Below are 25,640 nucleotides of genomic sequence, written 5' to 3' on the forward strand. Positions count from 1 at the left end.
CATACCCACGGATACTTGAGGTGACACTGGAGTATCTAGGTGACATTAGGGTTTTGGTTGATTTGTGTCTTAAGGTGTTATTCTAGTACGAACTCTAGGGTTGTTTGTGACACTTATAGGAATAGCCCAACGGATTGATTGGAAAGAATAACTTTGAGGTGGTTTCGTACCCTACCATAATCTCATCGTTTGTTCTCCGCTATTAGTGACTTTGGAGTGACTCTTTGTTCCATGTTGAGGGATAGTTATGTGATCCAATTATGTTATTATTGTTGAGAGAACTTGCACTAGTGAAAGTATGAACCCCAGGCCTTGTTTCCTAGCATTGCAATACCGTTTACGCTCACTTTTTATCGCTTGTTACCTTACTGTTTTTATAATTTTAGATTACAAAAACCTATATCTACCATCCATATTGCACTTGTATCACCATCTCTTTGCCGAACTAGTGCACCTATACAATTTACCATTGTATTGGGTGTGTTGGGGACACAAGAGACTCTTTGTTATTTGGTTGCAGGGTTGCTTGAGAGAGGCCATCTTCATCCTATGCCTCCTACAGATTGATAAACCTTAGATCATCCACTTGAGGGAAATTTGCTACTGTCCTACAAACCTCTGCACTTGGAGGCCCAACAACGTCTACAAGAAGAAGGTTGTGTAGTAGACATCAACTGCCCAGATGGTTGTATAAACCAAAACTTTGTAATATATTTATGTTGTTTGTCTTTAAAAGTCTTTTTCCTCCTGTGCGGTCGTTTGTATCCCTGAGAGTTTGCCAGTCGTTGGCTTCAGCTCCCACGTAGATACTACGGGGGTGTTCAGAATAGCACATGACCACACGTTAACCCAACGTCTTGGTCCATAAAGGAGGTGTCAGTGCAGCGAACCAGGCAATCGGACTATGTGGCTTTACCACTCTGACTTAGCCATAGGAGTTTGACAATGGGGTTGTAAGATAGCCCCTGGTGTGTATGCGGCTACCGAACTTGGATGCCTTGGACGCGTGACTGAAAAAAGCCAACCCTTCGTGTAATATGGAAGAAATCACTAAAGATTTAATAAGTCACCGAATTGCTGACCAGCTCTCGCCGCATCACGACAGTCAGTTTTCGGCTTTCTCTACTGAGGTGTTTGACCGGGCCAGCCAGAAACACAATCGCAGTAGTTCTCCCTTTACTACCTTAGCCGAAGAAACAGACTGTAAAGTAGCAAGCACAGGAGCTGGGCAACCCAACTATTGACCAAAGACGTGATTCGGAGCCGATGCATATAATGCAATATTCGGGATGTTGAAGTATACTCTGCGAGTGTTCGGACTTTCTATTTGTTGAGGATATTTATATATGGCTTGAATAAAGCCCCTGGCGATTTAAGTCGTACCAAGGTGTATATGCCAATTCAGACGTAAAGTGGGAACACAGATTAAGAAATAAGCCAATACCGAACAAGGTTGGGCAGAACTGTTTCCATTATAGTCTGATTGGTACGTCAAAATGTATTTTTGCACAAGATTCCATAAGCATCGAAGCCATTTTACATGCCGAGAACTGGGAAAGTTGTATGCAGGTTCTAAATTTGAAAATATGATCTTGAAGATCCTTTGGACACTCTGCCGCACGTCTGTGCTGCTTTTTCCCATGGTGTATGATCCTTTGAGAGGATCAACAATCGAGTGTGTATGAGGGGCCTGAAAAAGGGCCCTAAGTACCATCGAAGAGTGGTGTGTGTTGCAAAGAACCTGGAAAAAAACAAGAAGAAAAAGATGGAGGAATATGAGGGTCTGGATAGGCTTGAGGCATACCGTGGATTTTGTTTTTAGTATGCCTCCGTCCTTGCCCATGGAATCTTTAGTGCGTAGTTATGTACACGTGGTACGCATGCCACTATTAGGTGGGGGCTTTGACGGAGGCCGAATTGCTAATCTAGCTCTGGATGAGCCGGACTGTCATTCTGCATGATAGACCGGGCTCGTTTGACAGTGTCCGGGGGCTTGACTGCAAGTATAGTATTCGGCTTAACGAGGCCGCCCTGCACCTCGACTGCGAGGGCCGCGATATGCTCCTTTGTACGGAGGGCGCGCTCCATGTTTCCATTGACTGTTATGACGCCACGTGGTCCCGGCATCTTGACCTTTAGATAAGCATAGTGCGGAACTGCATTAAAACGGGCGAAAGCGGTCCGTCCTAGCAGTGCATGATAGCCACTGCGGAAGGGGACGGTGTCGAAGATCAAGTCTTTGCTACAGAAATTATCCGGTGAACCGAAGACCACTTCCAGCGTTATGGATCCTGTACAACAGGCCTCAACGCCGGGTATTACTCCTTTAAAGGTAGTTTTAGTGGGCTTGATCCTTGATGAATCGATACCCATCTTGCGGACGGTGTCTTGATAAAGTAGATTAAGACTGCTGCCACCATCCATAAGGACTCGCGTGAGGTGGAATCCGTCAATAATTGGATCAAGGACCAATGCAGTCGAACCTCCATGGCGGATACTGGTCGGATGGTCTCTGTGATCGAAAGTGATCGGACAGGCTGACCATGATTTGAATTTTGGGGCGACTGGCTCTATGGCATAGACGTCCCATAGTGCGCGCTTGCGCTCCCTTTTGGGGATATGAGTAGCATAGATCATGTTCACCGTTTTGACCTTGGGGGGAAATTTCTTCTGTCCCCCTGTGTTCAGTGGGCGAGGTTCTTCATCGTCGTCCTCGCTGGGCGGCCCTTTCCCCTTATGCTCGGCGTGTAGCTTGTCGCCTGTTTAAAGACCTAACAATTTCTGTTGGTATGATTGGCAGGCTTATCAGGGGTGCCATGAATCTGACAAGGCCGGTCGAGTATTATGTCCAAACTAGATGGACCATCCTTGTTTCCTTTGAGTGGCTTCTTCCGCTGACCGGGTTTAGAGCCACTAAATCCGGCGTTGACCGCCGTGTCTTCGATATCTTCGTTATTGCTTTGACGCTTGTGCTTGTTGCGTCGTGGCTTGCCATTGCCATTCCTGGCTTCAGAGGTGCCAGGGTCGCTGGTGCTATTGCTTCCACGAGCTAGCCAGCTATCTTCCCCTGCGCAAAAGCGGGTCATAAGTGCGGTAAGGGCTGTCGTGGACTTCGGCTTTTCTTGGCCAAGGTGTCGGGCGAGCCACTTGTCTCGGATGCTATGTTTAAAGGTCGCGAGGGCTTTGCTGTTCGGACAATCCACAATCTGGTTCTTTTTAATTAAGAACCTGGTCCAGAGTTTCCGGGTTGATTCTCCGGGTTGCTGGACTATGTGACTAAGGTCATTGGCGTCTGGAGGCTGAATATAGGTACCTTGGAAGTTGTCTCTAAAGGCATCCTCCAAGTCTTCGCAGCTACCAATAGAGTTTTTTGGAAGGCTGTTTAACCAGTGTCGTGCTGGCCCCTTGAGTTTTAGGGGCGGGTACTTGATGGCGTGGACGTCGTCACTGCGAGCCATGTGAATGTGGAGAAGAAAATCTTCGATCCATAGTACGGAATCCGTCATACCATCGTATGATTCTATGTTCACGGGTTTAAACCCTTCTGGGAACTAGTGTTCCATCACTTGTAGGTGAAGCATAAGGGGTGTGCGGCGCCTCTATATCGGGCGATGTCGCGACGCAGTTCGGATGAAGGCTGGATGCGGATTTCGGCCCGGGTGAGGTTGTGCCTATCACGCCAGGCCCGATGGTCGTCCTCTCGCGTTGGAGCACGCCCCCTCGATCCATAGATTGACCTTGTCTGACTGGCTCTATTGTCTAGGTCCTTGTGTAGGTCGTAGGTATAGCCCGGGACCGTTGCCTCCTTGCCTCGACGGCGGGGTGGCGCGGGCTGGTGTTCGGCGTAAGTAGCCGGTTTGTCCCGTCCACGTGGTGGTCGGTCGGGTTCGTCAGCAGTTTTATGCTTTGGCGGTATTGGCTCAAGGGCCTCATCGTCGAATTGTGGTAGTAGCTTGTGCTTCGGGTAACTCTTAGTTGGGCGCTCGAGGCCGTATTCCTCGGCTGCCAGGACATTAGTCCATCTATCATTGAGTAAATCATGTTCAGCTTGAAGCTGCTGCTACTTCTTTTTTAGGCTTCTCACGGTGGCGATTAGCCGGCGCTTAAAGAGTTCTTGTTCGAGGGGTTCCTCCGGCACGATGAAGTCTTCGTCGCCGAGGCTCACATCCTCTTCTGAGATCGGTAGATAGTTAATATCCTCCGAGTCCTCGTTCCCGACCAGATTGTCGGGGTTAACTTGCCCATCCTCCCAATCATCATGTTCGGATGTTGGCTCGATAGGGGCTTCGGGGTCTTCGGCATTCTCCGGAGTATTATTGTCTCCGGTGCCGGTATAGCTGTCTTTTTTGCAACGCGATTTTGAGTGGCGCCGCTGACATCGATGCTTCGGAGGTGCTTCAGCAGGCTTGTCCTCAACCGGATCCTTCTTGTCGTCATCGTCTTCCACTTTGGGTGTGTCCACCATGTACACGTCGTATGTGGAAGTGGTCGTCCAACGTCCGGTAAACGGCGGGTCTTGGCCGTGTTCGTCTCCGGCATCGTCGTCCATGCCGTCGATGTCTTCGAAGGCGTAGTCCAGAATGTCAGTTAAATCTTTGACAGTGGCTATGAAGTGGGTGGTGGGTAGGACGTAAAATTCCCCGCTCTCAGCCCCTAGTCCGGGCTGGGCGTAGTCCTGAGGTGATTCCTCTGAAATAGCGAGGGATCGCATTAAGTCCAGAGCCTCATTTAAGAGCGAAGTTTGGATATGGAAGCGAGGGTCCGCGGGGCTGGCCGGAGTGAGGGCTTCCTAGCTATGCCTGCTTGGCGCGAACCTCGAGAGTTCAGATATATAGTCCGGGGGCGAGTCCGGCCTTTCAATGATAGGGGGAACCTGGACTGATTTCGAGTTTGACATGGACAAGATCGCCTCTGGATCTTTGATAGCGCGTGTTGTAGCGGAGAGTCCGGTGGGCTCCAAACTCCCATCTTCGGACCTGGTAGTTTGCTCCGGATCTAGGGCCAGGGCCATGGTCGGGGTCGCGAACCCTTCAAAGATCAAATCTCCTCGGATATCGGCGACATAATTTAGGTTCCCGAAACTGATCTGATGACCAGGGGTGTAGCTTTCGATCTGCTCACGATGGCCAATTGAGTTGGCACGTAGTGCGAAGCCGCCGAATACGAAAATTTGACCGGGGAGGAAAGTCTCCCCCGAAACAGCATCATTGTAGATGATGGAACGAGCCATCGAACCTTTTGTCGACAGGACAAAGGAACTCTCAATGAAAGCACCAATGTCGGTGTCAAAACCGGCCGATCTCGGGCAGGGGGTCTTGAACTGTGCGTCTGAGGATCGAAGGTAACAGGAGGCAGGGGACACGATGTTTACCCAGGTTCGGGCCCACTTAATGGAGGTAATACCCTACTTCCTGCTTGATTGACTTTGATGAGTATAGGGGTTACAAGAGTTGATCTACCTCGAGATCGTAATGGCTAAACTCTAGATGTCTAGCCTATATGATTGTGATTGCCTCTACGGACTAAACCCTGCGGTTTATATAGACGTCGGAGGGGCCTAGGGTTGTACAGAGTCGGTTTACAGAGAAAGGAATCTTCACATCCAAACGCCAAACTTGCCATCCACGCAAAGGAGAGTCCCATCCGGACACGGGAGAAAGCCTTCTGTCTTGTATCTTCACAACCCATCAGTCCGGCCCACGTCACATAGTCCGGACGCCCGGGGACCCCCTAATCCAGGACTCCCTCAGCACTCGCTTTTGGAATGCACAATGTCTAGAAGCGTATGGGCGCTATCGAGTGAGTAGCTAGTGCAGCATATGTGCATGAACAGAGACGATGATGCCAAGGGCTGGTTATTCGCCATGAGCAATTCGCTGCCACCGGAGGATTTTACTACACTGTTCACTACCCTTTGGGCGATATAGCATGCTAGGCGGAAGATAATTCATGAAGGAGTTTCGCAGACACCCTACGCAACACATACTTTTATTGGAAGGTTTCTTTCAGACCTTCAGTGCTTGTTCGAGCCGACCCAGATAGTTCATGCAGCAGGTTCATCTCGACCAACCAACTGGATTCCCCCGGCTGGAGATCACTTTAAGATTAACACTGATGCCGCGGTGTCAAGATGGGGAGGTAAGCGGGCTGTAGCATCTATATGTCGTGATGAACAAGGTAACTTTCTTGGAGCCTCTTCGGTTTTGGTCAACAATATAGAAGATCTGGAGACTCTAGAAGTGATGCCGATTAGAGAAGCTATGGCCTTAGCAAATGATCTATATATCCAAAAAATCTTAGTGGCATCGGACTGTAAGAATGCGGTCGAAGCAGTAAGAAAAGGAACCTCTTCATCTTATGGAGCGATTGTGCTGGAGATCAAAGAGTCATCTAGAGCTTTTATTTCTTGTATTTTCTTACATGAGTTTAAAACCTCGAATATCGAGGCACACAAACTAGTAAAGCATACATTATCACTAGGGACCGGCCACCATGTTTGGTTAGGTCACCCGGCAGACCTTTTCTTCGTCCGTGTAAACTGTGTGACAGTTGAATAAAAGCTTTGCGAGTTTGCCTCAAAAAAATCAATCATATTTGCCATGTGTGGTTAATTAGTTGCTATATCTGTAGTTGTTGTGTGTGGTTAAATCATAGTTACCATGTATGATCAACTATAGTTGTCATGTGTGATTAACTAGTTAGCACATATGCACAACTATAGTTGCCATGTTCATTGTGTGAGCGTTGTGTGGGCGAAAAGTTTCGCCCACACGATCGGACGAGTGTTTCTCTGTCCGTTCGGACAAGGAGCGCCCAAACGTGTGGCACTAAATGATAACACCCACACGATGCTAGGTGTTTACATGGCTCTTCACCCAGATGACAACTGCTTCAAAAATCATGCAAATGGATCGAACAACATCGAGTGCGTGTTGACTTGTTGATAAGTGTCACCCGGGTGGGTGTTATCATTTAGAAAAAAAGTTAAAAAAAAGCAATTCAGTTTCATTCAAATTTTCCAGCCAATGAAAATTTAACAGGTCTATGTTTGTCCCTTGTATGTGCGTGCTCAAACTGTCCACAGAAAAGTTGTCGGGTGTCCTGAGTCATGAGTTGGTATGGATGCGGGTTGGACTGGACGCATTTGCACTCATGACAAGCACGTGGTAAACCTTGAAATTACAGTAAGGAAACCATGGAATTATAGTAGCACTTGTCATCTACAGATTATACAGAAACAACTGAACCAAAATAAACACTGCCTATCATACAGAAGACTACACACTGAACCAACATATACACTGCCCTATTCATAGTTCAACATCTCACCGATGCAAAAAGGCCTTCTTCTCCATCATTGTTGTTTCGCAGTCTGAAAAAAAGGATCAAACAAGAAATTAGACCAACCATGAAGATATAAAACAAAAAGAGAAGCATTCACACTGACCCAAAAAGCTGAGAATACATAGTACAACATACAGTTAATGATGCAGATGAGTGCAGTAATTAAACAACTTTCAGCCAAAAGTAGAACTGAAAAAAGACTGGAATTCATGAACCTCTTTACTGTAAATTTAAAGTATAAAGATAGAAGTTCTTTATCAACAAAGAAGTCAGTAATTAGAATTTATGCATGCCGCCGAACTCACTGAAAAACATATCATTGGCATACTTTATCCTCAAGTTGGGAATGTCAGCGCTGGAAAAATGGTTATCAACTAGAGACCTTGTGGTCCTCACTTCCATAAACATGAATAGAGGAAGAAAACCAAAGATACCAACAATGTAAATCAAGAAAATCAGGTCAGCCATACTAAAAACAAATTACCTATTGGTCTGGTTGGGAACAGCTAGGAAGACATCATCAATTTTATCAAAATCAATTCATTTCCTCAACATGGGAGTAATAAAAGTATACCAAAATCCTATGAAGTTTGTTATCTGTTCAAATAAAAGAAAACACAAGAGATAAATCTTAAAAGATAACAACACAATTCTTTCAAAAAGGAAACTAATTTGTAATGTACTACGGATCTCGTGAATCTGCAAGTGAAATTCAGAATGCTCATTAAAAGCCAGATCAAGGAAAGCTAAGGCTCTTTCCTTCAAACAAACTATGAAAGAAAACCAATGCTTTCAAATGGTTATAGGGAAGCACAGCTGCAACGTGGAAGAATAATATGAAGAAAAAAAATGTATATAGAGGAAATAAGAAATAAAAAATAAATGCACCTAGGGAAGTACAGCTGTAAATGTATCGTCATTACCAAGCCAGTTCAAGAGAGATTTGAGGGAGATGCTTGCAGAGAGGGAAGGAGGGACAACCGCAACAACAAATTTGGGGAAAACTATAGAAGATCATACAAGAAACGATCCACAGGTCAGAAATCTTTCAATTCCAACTTCTTTTCTCATGCCTAGTGATTTTCTTTGAGATCGAAGGACCTGTAAAATCACAAGACAGAAAAGCACAGATCATAAATTCTTTCTATTCCACATAGTGTCTCGCACAGAGCACTGTAGTTAAAATTAAAGAAACTGGTCAATTTTGTTTCAAAAGCACGATGGCAAAGAAACTAAATTTACAGTAGCAAAAATACTAAAATTACTATTATCAAGTTGCTGAAAATAGTAGGCAAGCAGAATTTCCTGTGCACAGCAAAGTTTTTGACACAAAGGTAGATTCAGTATATTTTGAGAGTGTGATTAGATGCAACATTATCCAACAAAGACAATGTGATTTACAGTCTAATTACCACTGTAATTATACTGAAATTACACTGACTGTAAATACAGTAAATATCCCAGTATAATTACAGTAAATATTGCACTGCGATTACCCCTGGAAATTACACTATAATAACACTGTAAATTATAGTTAAATTGCACGGTAATTACAGTAAAATAGCACTATGATTTACAATGTAATTGCCCTGAAAATTACACTGCGATTGCTCTGAAATTCCGCTGTAAGAACATTGTAATTACAATGTGATTACTCTGTAATTTCAGAGGAAATTACACTGTAATTAAAATGGAATTACAGTCATGAAGCTGTTGCAAACTTAGATGCAACACTACCTAAAACATAGAAGAAAAAAACAAAAGGGTATACAGTGGATGCAAATATTACCCAACTAAGACAAACCACACAGAAGAAGGTTCTAAAATGCTTGTAGATCCAAGATTTTTTTTTTCCAAAATGATTGAAGATCCAACATAGACAAACCCGAAAAATTACTTTAATTGAATTGAAAATTTCATTGTGATCTAGTGTAACTAAGCTCAAAATAGCACTGCAATTGCAGTGACTGTAAACTAAAATCACAGAAGTTACAGTAGAAATTGCACCGTGATTACCTCTGGAAATTACATTGTAATCACAGTGCCACTTGCCCGTATATTTCAGAGGAAATTACACTGTAATTAAAATGAAACTACAATAACAAAGTTGATGTAACTTAGATGCAATTGCTACCTGAAAACGTAGGCCACTACATCTAACAAAAAACTGACAGCGGAATCAGACGCCTTGACGAACAGATAAGAAAATCGACAGGGGAATCGGATGCACCGCTGCTGCATCCATGCATCTTCCACTGCAAGTGCAACAAATCGCACGCCAAATCCACATCTACGCACGAGTGCACATACACATACATCTACATCAAACAACAGGATAATCAAATCAAACCACTAGATCTAGGAGAAATACATCGGGGAAAGGGACAAGAACCAAAGCGAGGAGGCACTGGAGCGGAAATCAACCTGAAGAAAGAAGAGGAGGAGACGATCGGAATCGCCATGGACGACGAGGTTGTTGAACTATAGAGCGCTGTGTGCCCCTGTGCCTAGTCAAAGCACACAGCGCCCACGATCACCCACGTACATGAGAAGTGGTGTAGTGGTGCAGTTAGCTACAGTAGTGGTGCTCGTCACCTGAGTTTTCTCCTGTACTTATACGGCCTAGACAGATCAATGCAAAGTGTGTTGTGTCTCATCTTCCTTCATGGTATCAGATGTCGCACGGTTCTAACCCCTTTGCGCTTGGTTCCTCCGCTTCCGCTCCCATGGACACGAACTCCTCTTCCTCCTCTGATGGCTCGCCCGCCGCGTCGCCCGGCCACGCCGCGGCCGCGGCCGCCGGCGCCGGCGCCCTCCACGCTGTGCCAGCGCCCGCTGTCTCGACTGCTGCCGGCCCCAGCGTTGTGCTTGCGGCGCCCTCCTTCCCTGCCTCTATCCTGCAGACGGTTGACATTCGTCAGCATGTCCTGGTCACTCTCGACCTGGCGGCCGGCAACTACGCTCAGTGGCGGCGCTTCTTCGACGCCGTCATTGGCATGTTCGGCCTCCGCAGCCACCTGGATGCCGACTTCGCCGCTCCTCTCGACAACCCCGACTGGGTCATGGTCGACCACTGCGTGGTGCATTGGCTGTATACCACGATCTTGCCGGAGCTGCTCGAGATCGTCATGCAGCCTGAAGACACCGCCGCCACCGTCTGGGCCTCCATCCAGGGCATCTTCCACGACAACCAGCTCTCCCGTGCCGTCTACATCGACGCGGAGTACCACGCCTGCGTCCAGGGCGATCTGACCGTCCTGGAGTACTGCACCCGCCTAAAGCGGTTCGCTGACCAACTCCGCGATCTGGGTCAGCCCGTCTCGGAGCCACAGCAGGTCTTCAACCTCCTTCACGGGCTCGGCCGTCAGTTTCATGGCGCGATCCCGCACATCACGTCGCAGGTGCCTCTGCCGAGCTTTCTGCAGGCTCGCTCGTTCCTCATGCTGGAGGAGTTTCGCGTTGAGTAGGCCGTGCGCCAACAGTCGGCTCACGCTCTCCTCGCCGGCCGCGCTGGTGGCCCCGTGCCGCCGTCTCCTAGCGCTTCCAGCTCCGGTACCGCTCCAGGCACCAGCCCCGCCGGTGGTCGTGGGCGTAACCACCGTCGCGGGCATGGGAACAGGACCGGCAATTCGTCCTCCGCGGCTCCTTCTGTGCCCCGCAACCCAGCATACCCGGCGCCCGCTTCTGGCGCGAACTCCTGGACTGGCCTTGTCCAGGCATGGCCGGTCCCTTGGCGCGCGCCCGGCGCGGGCGTGCTCGGCCCGCGCCCCGGCGTTCCGCATCAGCACGCCATGATGGCCGCGCCCATGGCTCCTCCACCGCACGGCTACACCTACGGCTACGCCCCCGGCTTCAATCCCGGCGGATACGGACCCGCACCCAGTGGCTACGCCCCCGGCTTCACCCACGGCGCGTCGACATCCACCACGCCCTGGGACATGGGCGCTCTTCAGAGTGCACTGCAGCACTCCGCCCAGTCGCCGCCGTCCGCCGGGAGCTCGTCGGACTGGGTCCTCGACACTGGGGCCTCCGCACACATGACCTCCAACGCTGGTAACTTGCACTCTGTCCGCCCAGTTTCCACCTCTGCTCGTATCTTCGTCGGCAACGGTGATCATCTCCCGATCACCGGTGTTGGTGAGGGTGCACTCATCGTTACCAATTCCTCTCTGCAACTTCGCAATGTTCTTCTCTCTCCCTCTCTTATTCGCAATCTTTTATCTGTCCGTCAGTTAACTCGTGAGAACCCTGTTTCAGTAGAATTTGACAGTTTTGGTTTCTCTGTCAAGGACATCCGCACTCGAGCGGTGATTCTGCGATGTGATTCCGACGGCGATCTTTATCATGTGGCGTCCAGTTCCTCGGCTCCATCCGCTCGACACTTCGCCGGCGTTGTCACCGTGGACCTGTGGCACCAACGGCTTAGTCACTCCGGCCAGTTATCTACCAGTAGTTCGTCTGCTTTGTTTCCTTTTACATGTAGCAAGTCAGCACCGCACACATGCCATGCCTGCCGCATTGGCAAACATGTACGCTTGCCATTTGCTCCATCACAGTCCTGTACTTATTTTCCCTTTCAACTGTTGCATTTGGATGTATGGACATCTCCAGTCGTGAGTATCTCTGGTTTTCAGTATTACTTAGTCATCATCGATAATTACACCCACTATGTCTGGACGTTCCCATTGCGCAACAAGTCTGACGTGCATTCTGTTCTTCTCTCTTTTCATGCCTACGTTCAGATGCAATTTGAGCGGCCCATACTTGCCCTACAGACCGACAACGGCCATGAGTTCGACAATGATCGTGTTCGCTCTTTCTTCTCTGCTCATGGCTCCGTTTTTCGTTTCTCATGTCCGTACACTAGCCAGCAGAATGGCAAGGCGGAACGTGCACTTCGTACTATCAACGAGGGCGTGCGCGCGCTGCTCTTCCACGCCTCCATGCCACCCCGTTTCTGGGTTGAAGCCCTGTGCACTGCTACTTATTTGTTGAACCAGCGTCCCTGCCGGTCTAGCTTACCACAGACACCTCACGAGCTTCTTCTTGGCGTAGCCCCTGATTACACCTTGCTGCGCGTTTTTGGTTGCTTATGTTTCCCCAACACCAGCTCCACTGCCCAGCATAAACTTTCTCCCCGCTCCGTCGCTTGTGTTTTCCTCGGCTATCCTTCCAATCACCGTGGCTACAGATGTTTTGACCCAGTCTCCTGTCGTGTTCTCACATCATGCCATGTCACTTTTGATGAAACCACCTTCCCATTTTCCTATCCACACCTCTCTGACGCTGAACGATCGCCATCTAACCCAATTGTCAGTCCGTTCTTACCTGTGCAGGGATCAGCTCGTGGCGCTCCTCCTCTGATCGTGGTGCCAGCTCCACTTTCAAATGAGCGTCTGTCGCTCCGGGCAGGGGCGGCCTCGTCCGCGCCCCAGCCTGGCTCGTCTCTCGGGCCACCTTCCGGCCCATCCGTCGAGCATGCTGCGTCGCCTCCCTCCACCTCGCGCGCCTCGGCAAGCTCGTGCGGGCCATCCATGCATTCAAGCTCCGCCGCCAGATCAACCTCGGGCGTCTCCTCTTCAACATCCACCGGCTCGCCGCCTCTCGCGCCACGTCCCCAGGCCGTTCGACAGATGATCACGCGCGCCCAGAACGGCGTGTTCCGGCCGAACCCGCGCTACCACAACCTCACCGCCACGGCTCCTGCGTCCATGACGGTGTCGCCAATCCCTCGCTCCGTTCGCACTGCCGTCCAGGACCCGAACTGGTTCGCGGCTATGGCAGAGGAATTCGCGGCGCTCGTCGGCAACCGCACCTGGGAGCTTGTTCCCCGGCCGCCCCGCGCTAACATCATCACAGGGAAGTGGGTTTTTCGCCACAAAACACGCGTCGACGGCTCCCTCGAGCGCTACAAGGCAAGGTGGGTGGTGCGCGGCTTCACTCAGCGTCCCGGTGTCGACTACGGCGAGACTTCCTCACCCATCGTCAAGCCGACGACGATCCGCACCGTCCTGACGCTCGCTGCCTCGCGTGGATGGCCTGTCCATCAATTGGACGTCAAGAACGCTTTCCTCCATGGCACGCTCGCCGAGGAGGTCTACTGCCTCCAACCTGCTGGGTTCATCGACGAGAGCAAGCCTGACCATGTCTGCAGATTGAGCAAGTCTCTGTACGGGCTGAAACAGGCGCCTCGCGCCTGGTTCCTTCGCTTCGCCGGCTTCCTCGCCACGATCGGCTTCACGGCGACACGCTCGGACACGTCGCTGTTCACCTACACCCGCGGCAACGACACGGCCTTCCTGCTACTTTACGTGGACGACATCGTCTTAACAGCCTCAACTTCAGCCCTACTTCACATCTCATCGCGCAGCTCGCTCGTGAGTTCGCCATGAAGGATCTTCGCGCTCTACACTACTTCCTTGGCATTCGTGTCACGCGCACGGCGAACGGCTTCTTCCTGTCGCAGGAGCAGTACGCCGAGGAGATACTCGAGCTGCGTCCATGGACAACTGCAAGGCTGCACCCACACCTGTGGACACGAAGTCCAAACTTCCCTCCGCCGACGGGCCCAAGGTCGCCGATGCCTATGCCTACCGCAGTCTCGCCGGGGCTCTACAGTACCTCACCATCACCCGCCCTGAGCTTGCGTACGCCGTGCAACAGCTGTGTCTTCACATGCATGACCCCCGGGTCTGTCATGAAGGCCTGCTGAAGCGCGCACTTCGCTATGTGCGCGGCACCACCGACTTGGGGCTCTGGATCCATCCTGCTGCCAAGATCGAGCTTCGGGCCTTCACTGATGCAGATTGGGCTGGTTGCCCGGACATGCGCTGCTCGACCTCGGGGTTTTGTGTCTACCTCGGCGACACTCTGGTCTCCTAGTCGTCGAAGCGCCAAGCCACGGTCTCGCGCTCCGCGCCGAGGCCGAGTACCGGGGCGTCGCCAACGCAGTCGCCGAATGCATCTGGCTGCGTCAGCTTCTCGGTGAGCTCCTTCATCCAGTGCGCTCCGCCACCATCGTCTTCTACGACAACATCTCGGCCGTCTACCTCTCCGTCAACCCTGTGCACCACCGGCGCACAAAGCATGTCGAGTTGGACATCCACTTTGTTCGAGAACGGGTGGCGCTCGGTGACTTCCACGTCCTACATGTCCCTACTCGCCAGCAACTCGCTGATGTGATGACCAAGGGTCTGCCGTCGAACATTTTCTCTGAGTTTCGGTCCAGCCTTTGCGTCTCCTCCGGCGACGTCACGACTGCGGGGGGGTGTTGAACTATAGAGCGATGTGTGCCCCTGTGCCTAGTCAAAGCACACAGCGCCCACGATCACCCACGTACATGAGTAGTGGTGTAGTGGTGTAGTGGTGCAGTTAGGGCATCTCCAGCCGTTGGCCTCCCAGGAGGGGCAAAAAATCGCCCCCTGGGGGCGCACCGGCGCAAAACCGCGCACTGGGGGCGTGATGCCCCCCAGTCGCGGCCCCCCACGGGTTTTTAAAGAAGTCAAATACGGCGCAAACACGACTCAAATTTAATGCAAACATCGGCGAGTTCGTTCAAATTTAAACATACTTTACAAAAAAAGGGAAAAACTATCGCGGGCTACCCCCGCCATCTCCCTCGCCGCCCGCCTCGCCGCCCGCCCACGCGGTTCTACATGCCGAGGAGGCGGTAGAACCCCGCCGACACCTCCGCCGTCCCTGCTGCATCCCTCCCCCGGTTGGCGCGACGGGTTGGACGGTCCGGGGGCGGCGTCGTCGCTGAGGACCACGACGTCGTGCTCGTCCTCACGCCCACGCTTGCGGGCGGCGATCTCCTCCAGGGCCCAGCGCTGCCGGACCATCTCGTCGCGGAGGTAGTCGTCCCGCGCCCACCGCAGGGCGTCCTCGTCGGAGAAGCCACGCCGGGCTATCTCCTCGTACTCCACGGGGAGGCCGGGCTCCGGCTTGGGCTCGACGAGGACGAAGCGGCCGGTGGGGGAGGCGTTGTCGCCGATGCAGACGCCGGAGCTGCGGGTGCGCGCGCTGACAGGCGCCCTGGGGCTCCTGTTTGACGGGGCGGAGGTGGAGGCAGGGGAGCCACCGGACGAGGAGGAGGACCCCCCGGTCTCCATGCGCCTCGGGGTCCAGGAGCTTCCCCAGCGGCGTGTGAAGGACGGGGGAGCGGGGTACTCGAGGCGCGGCGTGTTGCTGCCCTCGATGTACTCGAGGACGGCCTCCAACGTGCGCCCGGGCACGCCCCACCATCGACGCCGGCCGACAGCGTTGAGCCTGTCGGAGGGCTCGACGCCGTTGGTGGCCTCGAGCTGCTCGGCGTGGCGGCGGCGAAAGTAGGGCTCCCAGAGCGGGCTGTCGGGGACGTACCGTGGCCCCTCCCTCGCCGCACGCGGCAGGGACGAGCGGATGCGTGCGATCTCCGCACGCCACGTCGTGCCAGTGGGTATCGAGGGCACCGGCACGCCGCCGGCGCTGATCCTCCACGCCCCGGGTACCCGCATGTCCGGCGGGACCGGGTACTCGGCCTTGAAAAGGAGGCGAGCCTCGCTCTCGTGAAGATGGCGGCGGCCGAAGCCGTTCGCCGCCGCGCCGTCGCCTGGGAAGCGCTCGGCCATGGGTGTTGGAGACGGCGAGAGAGAGGAGAGGGAGGAACGACGACGGCGAGAGAGTACGAGTCGCCGAGTGCGCTGGGGTGCGTCTTATATAGGCCGAGGCGCTGCCCATGCGCGAGCCGCCGTGAGTACGCGTGGCGGGCGAGGGACGTGCGTCATCCGGTCTTCACTGCGCCGTCCGTGAGGCATCAATGGCGCAGGCTGACCGGCGCGGCAGCGCGGTAGCTTTGGCATTGATTCTCCGCGGGAAACGAGGCGATGAGGACGACGAAGGGGCGAGAAGAGGGTAGAGTCGCTGACGCGGCGGGCCCGCGGCTGTTTCGCGCCAAAACAGTTCGCCCCGGCGCCCCCGGCGCCCCCCAGCGCGCCGGGTTCGGCCTGAGTCCGTCGGCGCTGTTTTCGGCCCAAGCCGGCGAAAATCGGGCTCCTGGGGGCGCGACTGAGCCGATTTTTCGGCGCAGGCGCAAAAAAATGCCTAGGAAGGCCTTCCTGGGGGCGCGGCTGGAGATGCCCTTAGCTAGAGTAGTGGTGCTCGTCACCTGAGTTTCCTCCTGTACTTATACGGCCTAGACAGATCAATGCAAAGTGTGTTGTGTCTCATCTTTCTTCAGAGGCAATCGCCAAGAGGCGCCTCCCTCGCTCCGCTGCTTTAACTCTCTCCAAGAAATGAGAAAGGATAGAAATGAAAATAAACAAAAAGGACAAAGGGAGGGCAGGGGACGGACGTTAACGGGCTGGCCCCGAAACTAAAGTGCTCGCGGTGCAGATCTCGGCATGACATCGAACGGCCAAAAAAATGATTGAAGGCCAATTGTAAATCAGTTGACTGAAAAATAGCCAAACCGTAAAAAAAAACACCCCCCAGGGCATGGGTCCCACCTCAGGCTCAGGGTTCCCCGCCGAGCTGTCACCGGAGCGGAGCCCGCGCGCCCTTGCCTATCGTTTCCCAGCCCGGTCCCCTGCGGATAAAGAAAAACGAAGCGCAGCCCCTCACAGCCACGCCTTGGTCCGTCTCTCCCCCTTGCTCTTCCTCCTCCTCCTCCTCCGGCCATACCGGCCGGAGGCACGCCGTGCGGCTGACCGTGGGGGCACGCTTGGAAACTCTGCTGCTGCGAATGAGGTGATGTACCTAACCAGGCTGGCTCCTTCACTTGTGTTTCTGCCGCCGAGGCTGCGAGAGGATGGCGCTAGCTAGAATGAGTTTCCACCTCTTGTGTTTTGCTCAATTACGCCGTGGAGATCACCGGACGGCGAGCTCCGAACGTCCGCGTGCATCTCGCCCCCCTCCTCCAGTCTGCTGGGCGCCGAAGAATGGACGCCAACAACAAATTCAGGGATGCATGCGTGCTCACCTCACCTGCCGATAGATAGATAGTAAAACTGTTTAAACAGATTTATTTTTTTTTGCCAAGTGAGATAGATATGTGTGTTTTCCTTTCGTTCCAACCCGCATTACTTCAATATTAAGTACAGTACAAGTATAGCAAGCAACACTGAATGCAGAGTAGGTTTGTGTTCTGCATTTTGTGCGCTTCATTTGGTTTCGAAAGCATCATTCAGAATCATGGCATCTGAATAAATCCTGACACTACTGGCCAGGTTGAGGAGCATATAGCGGTGCTACAATGCTACAAGACGGCATACAACTGACGCCGGCCTCCACTTCCAACAGCACGGGCAAGACAAGAAACAAGGGGAAAGAGCTCAACGGATCCGCCTCCACGGTAAGCACCGGATTGCACCGGAGTACTAGATAAGAATGACAAGCAGCTGTGACCACATCTCAGTTCTTGCCTGCACATTTCGAGATATAGGGCGGGGGAAAGATAGATATCCTTGGTGAATTTTGTGTGATCGACTTCTCTACTCTTTCCGTGATTTTTGTGCCCATATTGCGCCTGCTCATCTCAAACAAGTCAAGAGTTTCCTTCTTTGGGTGCTCCAGGAGGAGGAGGAGAAGCGCCAGGGCAATGGCGGCGACGCGCAGCCGCCGCCGGCGAGCACCTGCACGACGTGCGCCAAGGGGCACACGTGCCAGGCCGTGGTCAGCCGGACGCGGGAGATGCGCAGCCTGATCGACGCCAAGAAATCTCACCAGGCGCAGGCCCTGTTCGGCCACCTCGCCGACGAGGGCCACCGCCCGTCCCTGGTGACGTACACCACCCTGCTCACCGCGGTGACGAACCAGCGCGCGTTCGAGGCGATCCCTTCGCTGCTCGCCGGCATCGACGCCGCCGGGCTGCGGCCGGACGCCATCTTCTTCAACGCCCTCATCAACTCCTTCGTGGAGGCCGGGCGGATGGGCGAGGCCACCAGCACCTTCTGGAAGATGAGCCGCCACCACCCGGGCTGCCGCCCCACCATCAGCACCTTCAACACGCTCATCAAGGGCTTCGGCATCGCCGGCCGCCCCGACGAGTCGCAGCGCATCTTCGACATGATGGCCGGCGGCGACGGCGCCGGGGTCGCGTCCACGGTGAGGCCCAACCTGACCACCTACAACATCCTGGTGAAGGCGTGGTGCGACCACCGGAGGCTGGAGGAGGCGTGGGGCGTGGTGGGCCGGATGCGGGCGCGCGGCGTGGAGCCCGACGTCGTCACCTACAACACCGTCGCCAGCGCCTACGCCAAGAACGACGAGACGTGGCGGGCGGAGGAGCTGGTGGTGGAGATGGTGCGCGCCAGGCTGCGCACCAGCGAGCGCACCTGGGGAATCATCGTCGGCGGATACTGCCGGGAGGGCAGGCTGGAGGAGGCGCTCCGCTGCGTCCGCCAGATGAAGGACGCCGGCGTCCTCCCCAACGTCATCGTCTTCAACACCCTCCTCAAGGGCTTCCTCGACGCCAACGACACGGCCGCCGCCGACGACGTACGCACGTGAGCTCAGAGCGAGCTCAGAGCTCACAAAACTCGATTGATTCTTGATCTTATGATGTGCAGGTTCTCGGGCTGATGGAGCAGTTCGGCATCGAGCCGGACATCGTGACGTACAGCCACCAGCTGAACGCCTTCAGCTCGCTGGGGCACATGGCGAAGTGCAGCAAGGTGTTCGACACGATGGTAGAGGCCGGGATCGAGCCGGACCCGCAGGTGTACAGCATCCTGGCCAAGGGCCACGTCCGGGCGCAGCAGCCCGGCAAGGCGGAGGAGCTCCTGGAGCGGATGCGCCGCCTCGGCGTGCGCCCCAACGTCGTCACCTTCACCACCGTCATCAGCGGCTGGTGCAGCGTCGCCGACATGGACAACGCCGCCAGGGTGTACAAGAAGATGCGGGACGCCGGCGTGCGCCCCAACCTCCGGACGTTCGAGACGCTCATCTGGGGGTACAGCGAGCAGAAGCAGCCGTGGAAGGCCGAGGAGGTCCTCCGGATGATGCAGGAGGCCGGCGTCAGGCCGAAGCAGAGCACCTACAGCCTCGTCGCCGATGCGTGGAAGGCCGTCGGCCTGGTCAAGAACGCCAACCGCAACCTCGGTTCCCCCGACGACCGTCGTCGCCCCGCCCCCAACGCGAGCGATCACGACGAGCCGGACCGCCGTCCCGACGACGACGACGACAAGCTGCAGAGATCCGGAAGAGCCAGTGAGCAGGCAACGAGTGATCCATCATCACGTGCCAGTTTCGTGCAGGTGACAAGCGCGCTAGGGACAGGCAGGGCTGGAGACTTTGCATCGTCGGCGCCGCCGTCGTCGTCGTCGCCGTGGCGATCGTGTCAGCTCCGACTGCGATCCTCGGGGTTTTGCAGGGAGCGAAGGCAGAAGCAGGGTGGGCTGTACAGTCACAGCATCAGCTCAATCAAGATGGTCTTCCTCAGTTAAGAGGCGGCCATGTTTGCTGTTCAGCACATGTACACTACTACCTGTAAAACCCAATTCTTCCCCAAAATTTATCTCCTGACCGTAGATGCTGGTCATTTTTGTATGATTCTGCACACACATTGGTCTTCGATTCAGATGTCTCACTCTCACCATTCCACAGATCAGACTCCCCTCAAACAGCATGTGTGATCTATGATACCAACTGAATGCTATGCTCTCAATCAAACACTGATGCTGGAGAATTATTAACCAGATGGTTCCAATGCCATGAACGACCACAACAATATCTACACGATCACAACCATTATACGCTCTTATACTTGTCAAAATTAACAACATCTCAAGCAATAGATTACCAAATCAAGAGTAGCTGCAAGCAGTCTGGGTGATCATGATGGGCTTGTCGGTGAGAGAGCTCACAAGAACCGGGCATCGCACACGCTTGGCGTGTGTCACCCTGACAAGCCTGCCGATGACATACCCTCTCGTCCTCACCGCCAAGTCCACGGTGAGGGGCACGCCGTCGGTGTCGGTGAGGACGAAGGTAGCCCCGGCTCCGTAGAGCGGCGTCTTCTCGCCGTGCAGGGTCACCGATGCGACGTGCCGGCTCTTCTTCGGCTGGTAGAACTTGTCCAGCTGCAGAGCAGCAGCAGCAGCAGTAGGAGGCGGCATTAGCTACCGGAATTCTGACGGAGGAACTTCAGAAAGCGGAGTTCCTCTCTGATGCTTTTTGGCGTGCTAATTACCTGACCGCTGGCGATGGGTATCTGGGAATAGTAGAGCTGGATGGAGGTGGAAGAGACATGGATGCCGAACATGGTGGAGGGGTTGTGGACGTCAATCTCGAGCGAGCAGTTCATCGTGACGAACTTGGTCGGCACTCCGGTGCCGTCCGTCCCTTCGCCGGCGTAGAAATTCTCCACTCTCAAGCTCTGCACAGAACCAAACAAATTCTAAGGTTGTGTAATAGAGGGAGATACTGAATTTAAGGTGGCAGAGATGAAATGCACCTTGACGAGGACGCTGGGTTTATCACGGCGGGCGGCGCCCCAGACGACGAGGCAGACGAGGGTGAAGGCGAGGACGAGAACCGATAACCAGAAGGCGGCGACGCAGCTCCTGGAGAGCTCCCGCTCCTGGTCCACGCCGGCGTCCTCGGCCTCCTCCTCGTCAATCACGTCCACCTCGTGCCACCCCTTGCCGTGGCCGTGGGGGCGCTTCCGGGTGGCGGCGGCCCGGCCGCCGCCGGTGAGGTTCCCGGAGAAGCGGCTGGCGGAGGAGGCCCTGGAGTGCGGGCCGATGGAGGACTGGTGCGACGGGGAGTCGAGGGGGCTGTTGTACACGGGGGTGGCCTGCGTGGACGAGGACTTGTCGCCGTCGTCCCGCGAGTCGCGCGACGGGCTGACGACGTAGTAGGCCGCCCGCTTCGGGGACCGCGACGGCGACGTGGTCGCCAGGCTCGTCACGTCCGAGTCCGACGTCGTGTGCTTCATCGTCCCGTCGCGCGGCGGTGCCACCAGGAGGAAGGATTTGATTTCTTGGAGAAGCTCACTGGCCTGAAACGCTTGTGGAGCAATGAGATCTTGGAGGGCAATAATCATCTGAAGATTGCAAGTTTGACGCTCGCTTATATGGGAAGAAAAGGGAAAACGTGAACGCTTTTGGTAAGAATTGCAATAATTGAAGGCAAAATTTTGACGCGCTATAATTGAAGAGAAAATTAAGAGTGAACATTGATTGAGAGCGGGACGAAATTATAATCTCGTAGACCAGGATTGTTTGGGAATTATTAACGTAGCACGTCGATGAAATCATAATCCCGCGCAATTGCGTCAGCATGTCACCAAAGAAGAAAGAAGAGAATTGATCATCAGTTGTCAATGGACCAACTTCTCTGTAGCGCACGAATCAAATCGATGAGTTACGTAATCGGTTGGTTTCGACCGCGATCCCAGCCGGCAGCCGCGACCGGACCGCCGGAGAAGTATTTTTCTGAAGAAAGAAAACGAGACGCGGGCAAGATATCGATGATCTCATGCATGATCTGACGTCCGCCCCGCCCCGCCCCGCCCCCCAGAGAAGAAGAAAGAGGAAAGGAGAAGATGAAACGGCCGGTACGGTGGTCGCTTGGATGAGGAATGATGATCGAATCATTCGACCTCTCTCCTCCAAGAAGGAAGAAACAAGAGGAGGGGAGAGAGAAAGAGATTGGCGGGAGCACTCGCCTGTTCTTCGCCCACGCAGACGCCGATGGAAGCGGGCGGCGCGCGGAGGGAGGCTGCAGTGACGCGCGAGGAGCTCGGGCTGGGTCTGGGGCTCGAAACGGCTCGTCAAGTGGCGCCGCGTGCTCCTGCATGCTCCCTCCCCCTTTGACGCATGCAGCTGTTCGAGGGAGGGAGGGAGGGAACGCTGCTTGCTTGACCAGGCGCCCTTACACGTGGGCCCCACCCGCCTGTCAGCCCCGGAGCGTGGAAGACAGCTGCTTCTCCTATCTCTCACTCTGTACAAGACGGTGATATCAGCTGGGTCCGAAGCGGTCGATCGAGCGGTCCGTGCCGTAATGCGAAACAAACTGCAGACGGACGGTCAAGGAAACGTGGGGGGTTCGCCGAGCCCGGGAAGCAGCGTCCACGTCTCGTCGCCACCATACACGGTACGCCTACACATACCCTAGTATAGCAGAGAAGAAAACCATGCCATGTACCGCCGCTCAAGGATCAATGTATGTATGTACGTACGAACGTTCTTGGCTCTCGCGACGTGCCCAACCGCCCACTCGGTCCATCTGCCGCAGCTACTCCCTCCGTTCCTATTAGTTGTCGCTTAAACGGATGTATATCTAGCATTGAAATACATCTAGATACATCCATTTTAAAGACAATTAATATGGAATGAAGGGAGTACATCTTAATAATGGATCCATCCTTCGTGCAGTGCAGTCCATCACGCATTCACGCGTGTCGCCCGGTAGGGGATCGCGACCTGTCAAAGGATCAGACGTGTACAACGGACACCTCAGTGAGGATACCACAGTGCTGCCGGATCCCAAAATGTGAAATGGGGTACTCCTCTCCTCACTCGGGCCATCGTCCACTATCCTGTGCGTGCGCGTTCAATGCTCCAGCCATCCGTTGAGCGGCCATGATGATACGCTGCCGCTGGGCTGCATTTCCTCGACCAAGGAAACCGGCCGGGCATACTATACATAGCACGGCATCGGCATCGACACAAGATAACAACTCCAGCCCGAATACATGGCACCGGCATCGGCATCCCAGTAAGAAATCAAACTTATTGACCTTTCTTTCTCGTCGAATGTTCACCGATCGAAAACAACAGATTTCAATATGATCCCCAAACAGAAAACATCTTGTCGTGCTTCACTTCTTCATATCCTGATCATCATCAGACAACCGGAGTCAGCAGCGGCTTCTTCAGAACATGCGCCTCCAGGTTGCCCAGGACCAGGTCCGCCATGGCCTGGCGCGTCTCGTGCGTCCCGCTCCCCACGTGGGGCACCAGCACGACGTTGTCGAGCGTGAACAGCGCCTCGGGCACGTTGGGCTCGTCCTCGAACACGTCGAGGCCCGCCCCGCCGAGGCGCCCCTCGACGAGCGCCGAGACCAGCTCGGGCTCGTCAACGTGAGGGCCGCGCCCAATGTTGATGAGCAGGCCCTTGGGCCCCAGCGCCTCAATCACCTCACGGTTGACGATGTGCCGGGTCTGCTCGTTCAGCGGGCAGGCCACCACAAGGATGTCGCTGTTTGCCGCCAGTTCGACCACGCTCGGGTAATAGGTGTAGCTGGGGTAGTCTTTCTTTGTTCTCTGGTAGTAGTTGACTGGGCAATCAAAGGCCTCCACTCGGGTGGCAATGGCAAGCCCTATCCTGCCCAGCCCGATGATGCCCACTCTCTTGCCACTGAACTGCAACAGGATAAACAAAATCTATGAGAAAAACGAGCCACAGATGTTCTACCTGCTTAAACAAGGAAATATAAGAAAGAAAGGATCCAAAACGGAATGCCGAGATTGCATGCCCCGACCACACACAAAGGTACCAGCAAGTGAAGAGGGACAGATGCAAATATCTCTGTAAATATATGAATAAACTTTGGAACTGATGGTCTTATTTATCATGGTTGATTGCATATCAGACATAACATATGATGTCTTCCGAAAACAATAGATAATGCTGAGTTCATAAACTAGACAAAAAACCCAGAGTTTGGATTACAAACTGTTAACATCTGGGAATCCCAGTAACAATCAGATGACTGGGGTGAGTAAGGGCTTATTAAGAGCATGTGCCTCTAAATTCTTCAGAACCAGATCAGCCATTGCCTTGCATGTTTCTTCTGTATCACTTCCTACATGAGGGACCAAAACAACATTATCTAAACTGAAAAGTTGCTCTGGAGCAAAGGGCTCATGCTCAAACACATCAAGGCCTGCTGCTCCAAGGCGTTTCTCAACAAGAGCAGACACAAGCTCAGGTTCATCCACATGTGCTCCACGCCCAATGTTTATGAGCACACCATCTGATCCTAGCGCATCCATGACCTTACGATTGACAATATGATGCGTCTCGGCATTAAGCGAACATGCTACAACAAGCACGTCACAATTGGCTGCCAGGTCAACAACATTCGTAAAGAACTTGTAGTTTGGAAATGACTTCTCTGATCTTGAGTGGTAACTGATTGAGCAACCAAATGCTTCAGCTCTTTTTGCTATGGCTAAGCCTATCCTGCCAAGCCCAAGAATGGCAACTCTTTTACCACTGAACTGCAGAGAAGTAACGAGAGTCGGTTATCTTTTGCTCTTTGGGGAAACCAAATCTACTATTAGGATCACATGCACCCCCAACCTTTATATCTACCACAAAACAGTAACCAGCATCGTCAGCTATTTCATGCTTTCATAGGACAGCCGTTAGGCTGATATCTCATCATTATAATCAGTAGCAGATCAATCTTGCAAAGGACATTCTCTCCTTGAGATAGCTGCATCTGAACTCTTTTGTTTTTCAAATGCAGGTGCTACCCCCAGCCTCCACATCCATTGATGCGCGCAGCCAAAAGTGCACCTGAATGTGTTGCATTGTTTAACAGGAATCCACTCGCACTGAAGATGTCCTTCAATGTTTTAAGGGAGCAGGAAAATGGCACGGTGACAGGAGCATATTGCACCATACAGTTCATGAAAAGTTCTGGTGGGTATTATCATGGAACCCTTGGTTGGTATGATGCATAAACTATCTACTTAGCCATAAAACACTGGAGAACATGACAAAACATGTCGCTATCAAGAATAACGAGTCGACGAGTCAAGCCAAGGTTGAGACTCATAGACTAATCATGACTGGTCTAGGCTAATGCTGGACTAGTCGACATGGTACTGTAGTACTCAACTACTAACACATAGTACAGTATACAATAAAAATTGAATGCATGGTTAGTGGATGAAGAACCTGAGGCTCTGCCAATTGTAGTAGCTATTCATCAGGAAGTGGATGAAGTAATCAACTGTTCACCTATCTCTACCTACTAATAAACCAGCGATCGCTTCTGGTCGTACGTCGTTAGCATTTTTGCAGAAAAGTCCCTAAGATTTGTGATAATCGAACCCGCAGTTCTCGTCATACCTCAGCCCGAACCGGTACGGCGGAGAAAAAAAAAATAGCCCGGCCAGCCGCACGACCCTGCCTCCCAATCCCATCTTCTGCAGCGCGCCGCCACCTCCTGCCCAGCCCAGCCTCACCGCGCGCCGCCGGCCACCCCCGCCGCCGAGCCGCCGTTCGTCGCCAGCACCCGCGGATCAGGCCGCCGTTCGTCCCCAGCACCCGCGCATCCGGCCGCCCCTCGCCTTCCCTGT

General features: G+C 53.3%; 3 protein-coding genes across 5 annotated transcripts in view; 1 reads left to right on the top strand and 2 right to left on the bottom strand.

Moving 5' to 3' along the window:
• Positions 1-16,863: 16,863 nt before the first annotated feature.
• LOC123060782 (pentatricopeptide repeat-containing protein At5g25630) lies at positions 16,864-19,921 on the top strand. Its single transcript, XM_044483615.1, has 4 exons — positions 16,864-17,070; positions 17,550-17,674; positions 17,896-18,819; positions 18,891-19,921. The coding sequence occupies exons 2-4, from the start codon at positions 17,576-17,578 to the stop codon at positions 19,764-19,766; spliced, it is 1,899 nt and encodes a 632-aa protein (XP_044339550.1). The 5' UTR covers positions 16,864-17,070; positions 17,550-17,575; the 3' UTR covers positions 19,767-19,921.
• A 75-nt stretch (positions 19,922-19,996) lies between these two features.
• Positions 19,997-22,204, bottom strand: LOC123060783 (uncharacterized). Of its 2 annotated transcripts, XM_044483617.1 has the most exons (4): positions 21,992-22,204; positions 20,777-21,322; positions 20,513-20,698; positions 19,997-20,402 (listed from the first exon to the last, which is right to left on the bottom strand). In XM_044483617.1, the coding sequence occupies exons 2-4, from the start codon at positions 21,257-21,259 to the stop codon at positions 20,127-20,129; spliced, it is 945 nt and encodes a 314-aa protein (XP_044339552.1). In that variant the 5' UTR covers positions 21,260-21,322; positions 21,992-22,204; the 3' UTR covers positions 19,997-20,126. The 2 variants fall into 2 exon arrangements, with proteins under 2 accessions (XP_044339552.1, XP_044339551.1); XM_044483616.1 differs by lacking the exon at positions 21,992-22,204 and having other exon boundaries at positions 20,777-21,918.
• Positions 22,205-23,043: 839 nt separating this feature from the next.
• Positions 23,044-25,640, bottom strand: part of LOC123060784 (hydroxyphenylpyruvate reductase) — an 8,638-nt gene continuing 6,041 nt past the window's right edge. The window contains exon 2 of one of the 2 annotated variants that reach the window (XM_044483618.1): positions 23,044-23,690. In XM_044483618.1, the coding sequence (XP_044339553.1) occupies positions 23,172-23,690 (519 nt within the window). In that variant the 3' untranslated portion in view covers positions 23,044-23,171. Of the gene's footprint in view, positions 23,691-23,867; positions 24,552-25,640 lie in introns of those variants that run through there. The other variant, XM_044483619.1, reaches the window with a different exon arrangement.

The sequence above is a fragment of the Triticum aestivum genome, chromosome 3A (genome assembly GCF_018294505.1).
Source record: "Triticum aestivum cultivar Chinese Spring chromosome 3A, IWGSC CS RefSeq v2.1, whole genome shotgun sequence".
Classification (NCBI taxonomy): domain Eukaryota; kingdom Viridiplantae; phylum Streptophyta; class Magnoliopsida; order Poales; family Poaceae; genus Triticum; species Triticum aestivum.

Excerpts from the sequence above, each read along its gene's own strand:
- LOC123060782 (XM_044483615.1), top strand. The coding sequence starts at position 17,576 with ATGCTACAAGACGGCATACAACTGACGCCGGCCTCCACTTCCAACAGC. Across the intron at positions 17,675-17,895 it reads TCAACGGATCCGCCTCCACG|GAGGAGGAGGAGAAGCGCCA; the intron begins GTAAGCACCGGA and ends TGGGTGCTCCAG. Across the intron at positions 18,820-18,890 it reads ACACGGCCGCCGCCGACGAC|GTTCTCGGGCTGATGGAGCA; the intron begins GTACGCACGTGA and ends TATGATGTGCAG.
- LOC123060783 (XM_044483616.1), bottom strand. The coding sequence starts at position 21,367 with ATGATTATTGCCCTCCAAGATCTCATTGCTCCACAAGCGTTTCAGGCC. Across the intron at positions 20,699-20,776 it reads AACCCAGCGTCCTCGTCAAG|AGCTTGAGAGTGGAGAATTT; the intron begins GTGCATTTCATC and ends GGTTCTGTGCAG. Across the intron at positions 20,403-20,512 it reads TACCCATCGCCAGCGGTCAG|CTGGACAAGTTCTACCAGCC; the intron begins GTAATTAGCACG and ends GCTGCTCTGCAG.